We start from the raw sequence: 10,890 nt of genomic DNA on the forward strand, positions 1-10,890 counted from the left end.
ATCTTGTGTCCAGCAGGAAAACACATTTTTGCATATTCAGAGATTCTGGAATTTTTAATGAGGTAGAAGGAGTAGATGTCTTTTTAAGGATTTTAATATGGAAAATATATATATAATATATTTTTTGCAGATAAAACATATCAGATAGGCATTATTGTTCCAAGCAGACTATCTGCATGTATCTTGATACATGTCTGAAGGGACTACAATACACATATGATAATATTGTGTAAAAGTAAAGTGCTCTTTAATAATTTTAATTTCTTTCCGTTGTCTTTTTGTGGTTCACACTCAGTGTAATTGTTCTTGTTGTTACACTTTTGTACAGTTTTTTTTCACAGACTCTTTCTCCTGCAATTCAATTGCCAAAAAGGATATATAAAAAATAAGGCAAATTTACATATAGCATTTTCATTTTCATAGATATCGCAATTAGTGTGAATTCTTTTGGCCATGATAATCATGTAGTGAAAATCTGTTTTGTGACAGCACTACTTTAAATATAGAAAAAGCTCTGTTCTCACTCTGTTAGTCAGCATGCTCTCTCGCCGTGGATTTACCTCATCTGTCTCGCCCATCCCTCCTGCGCCCCTTCACTGTCTCTTTCTCACTCTCATTCATTCCTGCTCTCTCTCCACTTCACTATCTTTCTGTTCATTTCTCTCTCACCCTCTGTCTGTCTGTCTGTCTGTCTGTCTACAGCAGCTGGCTCTTGTCTGTTTGTCCCTCTAGGTTACCAGTGATGTAATCAAACAGGACGAAGCCATAGGCTGGCTCTGACATTAGCTGACACCAATCAGAGGGAGAGAGACAGGGAGAGGGAGAGAAAGAAAGGTAAAGCAGGTAAGAGTAGGCAAGGAGCTGATGAGAAAAGCTGTGGGAGTCTTAACGTTGTCTTTCTGAACAGGCCAAACAGCTGCTCTGATTGTTTTATACAATATAACATTTGGTTTCCATTAGATTTCCCAATGATTCAAATCAATAAATACATTGATATGACTGGTAGAGGGCAATGATTGTCATCTTACCCTGTAGTTAACCTTCTGTAGGACCTGCTGGGGGTCACTCTCCAGAATCACCCTGGCAACAGGATAAAGCAACCAATCAGTACAGCACAAGCAGGACTAGGAGGATTTATGGGATTCTTTTCTGACATTTTATAGACTAAACAGCTAAGGTAGCTCATGTGTAAGATAGTTTGAATGGACAGTAAAATTACACAAGGTTTTTGTAATGTGTTTGTGTTTCAGTTGCTTTTATAAATGGAACATTTGCACATTACATACATTCTTTAACTCGAATCAGCTGTAAACGTTATTTCTCTCTTACCCTCCATCAATGATTTCATCCACAACCAGGAACACTCCTTCCATGTTGTCCAGTAAACACCTACGCTCCACATTTTTCCTGCAGAAAAAAACAATTAGCCACACTCAGTCCATAATACTCTGGATCCCCTTGAATATCATATTTAATTTCAAACATTTTGATCATTCTCCCAAGGAAAGGAACAGTTCAACATTTTTGGAAAATCCAGTTATTGGCTTTCTTGGGACGGATTAGATGAAAACATCCATGCTGGAGCCAGGAGACGGCTAGCTTAGCTTAGCAAAAAGACTGGAAGGAGGGGGAATAGCTAGTCTGGCTCTTCTATCTGTAAAAATGACTACTTGTGGTTTTAGTGGAGGTTGGTGGAACTACAGTGGCACTATTTCTTGAGGAACAATAGTTAACCGATCCACAAAGTCCATTCATCATATCCTCCATTATAAAAATCTAATTCTTCTGTTCTACTTTAACAGATCTAATTAGCAGGACACAACAACACCAAATGGAACTTTGAATACAATGATACAGTATTTGTGTAACAACATTATTAACAGGCCTGCATGGAGACTACTTACTATTCTAGTTTAAAATAAATGACGAGACCAGTAAACAGTTTTTTTGATTTTACACTGTAATTCTACATTCTGGACATTTACATATTGAACTGTGCAACCTAGAATAACCTATAATCTTTCATACTGTATAATAATATTATCTCTCAGTGTCTCTGTCGCTTACACTCTGCATTACTGCATCGGTTACCATAGCAACCACATCAAGCCACTGTTTGGCTGATAATGTTGCAGTCAACAGTGAGGCATCCTGGTGTGCAACACACACACACACACACACACACACAGATGGCTTTGCAAACTCATCTTGGCATTTTCTAAAATCTAAAATGTAAAAATGAGAACTAGGTGTCATATTGTCGTCATTCAGCTGAGTTGTTTGTCAAACATTCTTCTAATTATATCATGAATGTCTTTCAGGTAAAAAATACACACTGCTGTTGACTTTTACATCAAATTCAACAGAGAGACCCATTATGTCCCTAAGAGGCTGTGGTGGAGGGATGGCAATGTTAGTGTGGAGATTAGCATTGATGATGCTGAGACTACATGCATGAGAATGCCTCAATATCATGACAGTGCATGTGCATGAAGAAATGTAGGTGATAAATGCAGGCTTGACACCTTCGATTGGTTGATCGATACGCTCTTTCTCAATCTCATTGGTCAGACAATCCCTGGTGTCACTTCAATGAGCAAAAAGCACTCCTTAATCCATTATTTTCAGGGGCGGGAGGGACACATGTAGACCTGCTGTATTTTAGTTTTTTGGGTGGTAGACTACGTTGTAAGACATAATTGATTATGTATGAAAATAATATTTAAATATGTTTTACTCAACAACTATTTTTATAATGGTTTTATAATCATATGGTTTAATAGACAACACTGTAAGTCAGGAAGTCAAAACACCCCTGTCTTCACAACTTTATTTGGCAGCCTGGAGACTGCAGAACTTAACTTCCTGAACATTTAGGCATCCCCAAACTAACTGACACAATGTCCTCTACATTGTGTCAAAAAACCTCTACATTGGCCCCCAGCGTCAGAGGACAGAAGAGCGGAATGGATAAAGTTTATTTTTGATGTGTGTGTGTGTGTATGTGTGTGCATTTTACTACTGTTAAGGCTCAATGATGGATTGATTACATTACTGGCTGACCGTGACCCGACCTCAAACCTGAGAAAAAAAAGTTTTGCCATTTTTTTTATGGCTTTTAGTGTTTATTGTGTTGTTTAGCCTGCTGAACTTTGCTTGAGCATGTTGCTAAGTGGCTACTGCCTCAGGCCGTGGGCTTTTGGTAATACTGAGGGACAGTTGTGAGAGCAGTGTGTTTTTTGATGATGATGATGATGTTTTTCACGTTGTTTTTTCCGGAGCGGTTTCGCTTTATACTGCGTAAGCTTTGTTTTGCTATGTATCTGTGTGTTTGTATGTTCCTGCCGTATGTAAATTGACTTTATAGACAAAGCCATTAAGGTAACGATTTAGCTACGTGTGAATACCAAATGGCTAAAGTGCAGGAATTCATTTTCTTGGCAATATTGTGTAGCTTTGATTAGCAAAGCAAAATTTTCTTTGGTCGACTACAGCCCCAGAAAATTGTTATTGTCACTCCAGCAACATGACTGAAGCTGTCAGATAGTACATTTCTGTGTAAGATGTCTCTTATTTTTGTCAATTTTTCAATATCCTGAATGCATCAAATAATTCACGTTGTCTATGATGTAACATTTGGCTTGATGACTTGATGAGAGAACGTACCTGAGGATCTGACTGAGAGACTCAAACAGGCAGTTCAGTACCGACATCAGCATCAGCTGCAAAGAGAGAATAAAAACAAGAAACAGGAGGACAATTTTGAGATAACAAAGCTCGATCTTAAAGGTGGATTACTTCATTTACTCAGTTCAAGAGCAAGCTAAAAACTTGATATGGCAAACGTGTTAGCAAACTATAAAGTTCTGCAGGGATGACGTCTTTTCTTAGGCCAACTCGGAAGACAGCCTCGTCCTTGACAAAAAGCCAAAGGTTTTTTTTCGTTGGATTTGGATTGCTGCAGAAAATGAGCTCTGTGGCACCTAAAATAATTTTATTTGATCATTGTCTGTAAAAAATATTGGTTTTACAGAGAAAACTAAATTTACCTCGTTCTCCTGAGCACTTCCCACCACGTAGAAGAAGAGATCTATACTGCCTTTATAGACAATGGTCATCCCTTCCAAGAAAGCTATCTCATCTACAGAGAGAAGAAGAGAGGGATGGGTTAGGTATTTGAAAAAGGACAGGCAACTCTTTTTTACATTTTATTTCACCTAGGCAGGATCCAAAAATACATTTAATGGAAGATTTATAACAAGCTCCATTTATTCAGGGAGGCTAGAGGAAAAGAAGGGGAAAAGATGGGGTAGAAAATGAGCAGGAAAAAGAAGGTAGAAGTTGTAGAAAGGGGATAGAGGGGGGGAGGAGACAAGGAAGGGTGAGAGAAATGGAGGGAGTAATGGGATGCTTTAAGGAAGGGGAGAGCAGGACAAAGGAAGGATGAGTTGGGAGGGAAGGAGAAGGGATATAGCATGACATGGGAGAAGAAAGAGATGAAAAAAGAGAGGAATGCAGGAGGAGTTTAGAACAAAAGGAGGAATATACTGGGTGGGTGATACAGAGAACAAGGCCAGAGACTCAGGTGTCAGCTGTGTGAAATCCTACTAAACCCTGAAAATGAAACTGCAAGTGTCCATCTGGTTTCACTCAACAGACAAATACCTGTAGCATTGGTTTAAAAGCTAGCAGAAGACCCAAAAGTCACAATTTTCCTGATTTTAAAGGTTCACACTAACTAAGGCTACTGTAAAAAAAACGATTTAGGCTAGTATCATGTGTGTTTGGCTGCTAGACAGTAGAATGTGTAACAGATGACATTGGAGACGTGTGTGAGTGTTCAGTACAATACGCAGGGAGGGCCACATCCAGCACACACAAGAACAGAGAAAGAGAGGAACCTACTGTCTGCTTTGTGTGTCTTGTTGAAGACATTCTTCTCAAAGTTTTTCTGTTCCTTCATGGAGGGGTAAAGCTCACGGTCATAGTACTGAAACAGACACATACAGCACATGAAGCACTGAATGAACTTTGGCACACAACCTGCTGGGTTAAGGGTTTCATTCTCTTTGGGAGTAGTCCCTCTAAACATATAAGAACGGATGTATGTAGGTGCAGATATGCAAAATGTACTAGGGGACTATACCAGTAGTTTTGCATGTTTTAGTCCATTAAAGTTATAATCCTCACTATTTAATGTTTTTTTCATGTTTTTGATACCATTTATGGTCTGTGTTATAAGAGAAATAGCTGTTCAGTGTATTTACATTCTGTAATGACAGTAAGGATTGTCCACTTGCTCGGGGCAGTGAAATGCCACTTTGGGCAACTCACTTGCCCAATCAGGAAAGTGGTAAAAGGTCATCTCCCTTCCTTCACATCTGTGTTGCACATGCTCAGTACTGATGGGGCACTCACGAGAAAATGGCAGCAGGTAAAGATGAGCGGAAGCACAAGCGGGCATTTCAGTTATCCTGGAAACAGGAGTTTAGTTTGGTGCCATTACGGAAACTCCAGCTATGGATTTCCATGAGCCGTTTTTATCTACACAAGCCGCAACTCAAGTTCCATGGAGTCTACCAGGTAGCCCAGAACAGACAAACCCAATTCTGTCTCTCTTGCGTTTTTCGTGGCAGCCGTGGTTTCTCCTACACACTTCAGTGTCAGTTCTCATTCCCAGGTCGTTGGATACAGACGGCAGCAGTGGCAATCTGCAACTTCACCACTAGATGCCACTATATCGTGAGTGCAATGGTAAATCTGCAGAGTGCTCTTTCCAACATTTGCTACTGCCGCTGCTTCACATATTTAGAATTAAACTGGCAAAACACAGGCTGGCTTTCATTCACCTCAGATTGTGTTAGATTTGGACAAAGCCAAACTTGCTGATTTCCTTGTTTGCTGCTGGTAGTGGATTCATATTTACTGTATGGACATGAGAGTGGAATCAATTCTCTAATCTAACTCTCTGTGAAAAAACAATATAACGAAATTCCCAAAATGTCGACTATTCCTTAAAGAGGAATTATGAAAAACACCTTTCACTGAGGGTTTACAATTTGAATCCCCTATAGGAAAAAAATAGGTAAGGCTAGGTAATCCACATATCAAATACTTTGGGGTTTAAGGACTACTAACAAATGCAAACTACATGTTAAGCTTTACATTGAATGAAATTAAACTTGTGTTTTGTATACTTTGGAAGGTCTGCAGTGCAGTAAGATATTGGTATTTAATGGCCTTAATGTAAGAACACTGGTAAGGCCCTTTAACCTTACCTTTGACAGAAGTCTGTTGCCATCATTGTCAAGGATGAAAACAGCTTTCACTGTGTAGAGGGAAGGTTCCTGCAACAATAAACACAGAGAACGTCTTAAATATTTTAGCTTTGCTGAGTCACCTCAGGGAAACATCGAGGACTGGGAGAGGTCTGCTTCATAATGCCACAGCTAACAGGCTCAGCCATTCCTCCCACACCTGGCCAGCGTAGAGTATCAACCTTTATTATCCAGATAAAGCCTGCTTTCCCAGCAACACCCTACTTTACATTCACTCTGGTCCACACATTCGCACACACCCAGTCCAGCCACTTTCTACACTGGACCCCAGACTGCATTTGTAGTTTCTTTTATCTCTGCAGAATTTAATTCTGTTTCATTCTCCTGGTGTGGAAATAGCCAAAGATCTTGACCATCCTCCTGCACACACTTCACTCATCCATCCAGCTGTCCTTCTGAAGAGTTTTCAGACCCGGGGCAAAGTTCTGTTATGCACTGACTAGCATAGATTCACAGTCAGAGTGTATCACAGAACTTAGACCAGGAACTTACAACATCCAGTGTCCAGTGTTGGGAGGAGGAAAATGTATTTGGAGGGTGTCTCAGGCAATATACTGGTCTGTTATTGGCTTAACTTGAAGGGACGGTGTTCTTTTGGACCCATGGGTGCTATAATTGAAGCCATTTTTTCTTTTTTTGGAACAACCTAATTTCTATATGGTGTGTCTAAGTTAGTATGGTGTTATGCTTAAAAAGCACACTGACTGGACTTGGAAGTAGCACTCTGGAGCTAAGGTTTTACATGTGGGCCCCTGTTTTGTTTGCTCTTGTGCACACACACAAGGACACACATGCATGCAAGTGAGCACACTGCCGATAGTTGGCGCGCCAACATAGGTTCAGAGAGTTGTGTACCAGTTACAGCTAGCAGTTAGTAGATCTAACTAAAGTGAGAACTAATTAGTGTTAGTGGTGCAACCTGTTTAAATTAAGTAATGCTTGAATTCTCTCTCAGTAAACACTATGAGACTAAGTTTGAATTTCCAAACAGCTGGTGCAACCGGCTGTTGATCCCCGGTCCTGCCCTGTCCTTAGGGGAGCAGCTCTTTACATAACATGATGGATGATGATGAACACACTACACTAAAATGTCTTAACAGCTTAAAGGCTAATGTGTAAATCAACAGCATAATGGCTAATATATGAATGTAACTGCATACTGTAATTGTCACATAATTGGGAATAACTGGGGGAATTAGAATGGATTGTCCACTGTTTGTGTTCCCTGCACACTGAAACTAATATTAAGAACTGATAATCATTAAGTCAAATAGACCACATGCCCAACAACAGCCTCAGCCTCAGTTAAAGTGCAAATGTCAAATGTAAGTTACTCTGGATCAAGATGACAGCTAAATGCATAAGATGGAAAAGTTGGCTGTTTGGCTTAAACACAATGATTTTCTCTAGTGTGCATGTTTAAAAGTAGGTCATAGATTCAGACAAAACCAGAGGACCAATTTAGATGTCTGGAGACGGTTCGCTAAAAACAACATCAAGGCTTCTTGCAATTTGGTCTTGGCAGTTGTCTAAACTGCAATTTTCATTTACTTTTTGATTTTTTACCACATTATGGACACAATATACAAACGGACAATCTATGCATTCAGCTGGTGCTGTGATACAGAGTAGCTGACAATAGCTGAGACCTTTCAGTTTTTCTAACAATGACCTCCATAAAAAAAATATTACCTGAAGAAAAAATGACTTTCAGACTATTAATTTTGCTTCCATCTGTTTTGCTAAACAGAACCAGATCCCTAACAGTTATTCTATTTTTAAAAACCCATACACTAGAGGAAAACCGTACTTTCCAGCAAGCTTTGTGATCTCTTTCAAACTAATAAAAGTCTAATTTTGGCACTGGGTTTGGTGCAACAAGGAATACAACCAAAGGATTTATGGCACTAAACAGGAGGAAGCATTATTCTTCCAGAGGGAATGGAGCAAGAGAAATGTCTTAAAAGAATAGTTGGACAGATAATATATTTTTTTTCTTTCCAAGAAAAGGACCAGTGTGTTGAATTTAGCGGCATCTAGAGGTGTAGTTGCAGATTGTAACCAACTGAATACTGCTCGCATTTTGAGCACGTAGTAGAAACTACGGTGGCCGCAAAAATGTGAAAGGCCCTATCTAGTGTTTGTCCGTTCTGGGATAGTGTAGAAGCATGGCGGTTCAACATTGCGGACTGCGTAGAAGAAGACTGTAGATAAAAATGGCTCATTCTAGGGTAACAAAAACATATATGAATATTATATTTCATTAACTGCCAATATATCCTCCTAGATGTTACAGACTGGACCTTTAAGTATGTAGCTGGAGCAAAGAGCCGGTTAGCACAGTTTAGCACAAAGACTGGAAACTGGGGGAAACAGCTGGCAGTAAAACCAAAATTGTACGTTTTTACACTAGTTTTTGAACATATTAAGCAAACAAGATAGAACATGTTAATTGGTGAGCTTTAGAAACATTGTTAGGTGGATTTTGTTACCTTTGGAAAGGGCAAGGCTAGCTGTTTCCAGTCTCTGTGCTAAGCTAAGCTAAGCTAACCAACTGCTGGCTATAGCCTTATATTCATGGGACAGATGGGGAATGGTATCGGTCTTCTCATCTCACTCTCTGCAAGAAAACAAATATTCTAGTCTACTTTAATGGGAAATACAAGAACTAAAGGTGATTTATTCTATGACTCAACAAATGTGTCCTCCAGGATGGATTTTCAGAAAAATCTGCAAATGAATACAATGCTTTGTACCAGATGACTTGGAAGACACAGATTGCTGATTTTCCCATCAGCAGATGAGTGCAGCATTATTGTTATTACTAAACACGAGAAACAGTAGAATCCTCAACACGAATTTGGCAACAATTATTTGCTTCTGCCCTCTTTTCTATCAATGCATGTAATGTTGTTGATTTATGAATCAGGAGTTTTATTCTTGTGTTAGCAGATAATAAGTAGATATTAAATTCACTGCCCATTAAACTGAGCCCTATACATGCATGAGAGGATACAATCTTTCAAATAAACATTATAAACGATCTTATTCTTTTCATTTTTAATGAATCATCACGACCAACTGCAGAACAACTTTGACTTATGATAGTGTCTGTCAGTAATATTAAAGGTTTTCTTCTATTTTTATGTTAGTGTTATTGATGATGATAGGTAGTATTTTTAATTAATCAATATCACTTTTAATACATTTAATTGAAATTTCTATCTTGTTTTTTATTAATTTTTTTCCCCCTTTTAATTAATGGGAGTGTTTGTTGTTTATTAAATTATCAGTTTGCTGTCCAGTTGTTGTCGCCTATAGATGATTACTTTGTTGTTGTCTGGACGTGATTACACAGTTGCCTTAAGAGTGGACACCTGTTGCTCATGAGATATGCATAAAATAAAGATATTTGTTGTTGTTTGCATGATGATTACCTCACCATTCCTCATCCACACCAAAAACATCAAAGTCTGCAAAAATAACCCCCTATGATGTCTACAGTTCAAATTCAGGATTTGGAAGGAAATAAATATGCCTAGTGAGTGGCATTGTGGGAAATGTATGTTTCAGTATTGTTTTGAGCTTGACTCTAGGGAGTCTGGATACTTCTGCTTCTACTGCACAGATCATTTGGTTATCTGTCTCTTAAGAGTCTATCAACTTTATGGACATGCACTACTAAATTGCCCAAGTGCCCCTAAATAACATTTTGAATGCATGACTTTTTCTTGAAATTGAATATTTTTAAGTGAGCAAAGGCTATCATGGATTATTTCCCATACTGATGCAAATGACACCTGTAGAGAGACACAGCCACACAGAGAAGAAGGAGAGGTTGGAGGGAGAGTAATGAAGTAAATCATTTATTTTAGTAGAAGTAGAAAGTCAACAATGTAAAAATACTAAATTAAAAGTAAACCTGCACATTTAAAATATTACTGTAGTAGGGTTAGGGTTAAAGCACATAAGTATTCCCAGCAAAATGTACTACAAGTGCAGCTTTTCTGAACTGGAGCCACTGTGGCAAATACAGGATAATGATAACTGAGTGAGGGTACATTTTATAGCTCATGTATTCAACTTGTAAATCAGTGTTATAGATGCAGTGTTAAAGCTGCAGTAGGTAACTTTTATAAAAATAACTTTATGTCATATTTGCTGAAATTTTCTATGTGTTCTGACAGTAGTATATGAGACAGATAATCTGTGAAAAAATCAGCTTCCTCCAGCTTGTTCTAGCAGTCCTTATGGAATTTGCAAGAATCCACCAGGCCTGAACAAAATCCACCAGGCCTGAACAAAAACAACCAGGCAGAGCCGAGAGATATAAGACACTTTGTGTTGGAGGCTTGAAGTTGATTGTTGAGTGTCATTCCCAGGATCCCAAAGCGTCTGTATTTGACGCCCTGGGAATGAGACTAAACAACCAACTATCTTTCTTGGCTCTGATTGGTTGTTTTTGTTCAGGCCCGGTGGATTCTTGCTAATTCCGTTAGGACTGCTAGAATGAGCCAAAGGAACCAGATTTTTTTCACAGATTATGTGTCTC

General features: G+C 38.8%; 1 protein-coding gene across 3 annotated transcripts in view; it reads right to left on the reverse strand.

Moving 5' to 3' along the window:
• copz2 (COPI coat complex subunit zeta 2) overlaps positions 1-10,890 on the reverse strand; it is a 19,592-nt gene that overhangs the window by 6,844 nt on the left and 1,858 nt on the right. For 2 of the 3 annotated variants that reach the window (XM_035654359.1, XM_035654360.1), the window contains exons 2-7: positions 6,279-6,347; positions 4,906-4,990; positions 4,050-4,141; positions 3,667-3,722; positions 1,330-1,407; positions 1,029-1,080 (exon numbers count right to left, since the gene is read on the reverse strand). In XM_035654359.1, the coding sequence (XP_035510252.1) occupies positions 1,029-1,080; positions 1,330-1,407; positions 3,667-3,722; positions 4,050-4,141; positions 4,906-4,990; positions 6,279-6,347 (432 nt within the window). Of the gene's footprint in view, positions 1-669; positions 787-1,028; positions 1,081-1,329; positions 1,408-3,666; positions 3,723-4,049; positions 4,142-4,905; positions 4,991-6,278; positions 6,348-10,890 lie in introns of all 3 variants that reach the window. The other variant, XR_004796461.1, reaches the window with a different exon arrangement.

Source organism: Morone saxatilis, unplaced genomic scaffold (assembly GCF_004916995.1).
Source record: "Morone saxatilis isolate NCDOM2014 unplaced genomic scaffold, NCSU_SB_2.0 Contig14, whole genome shotgun sequence".
NCBI classification, from domain to species: Eukaryota; Metazoa; Chordata; class Actinopteri; family Moronidae; genus Morone; species Morone saxatilis.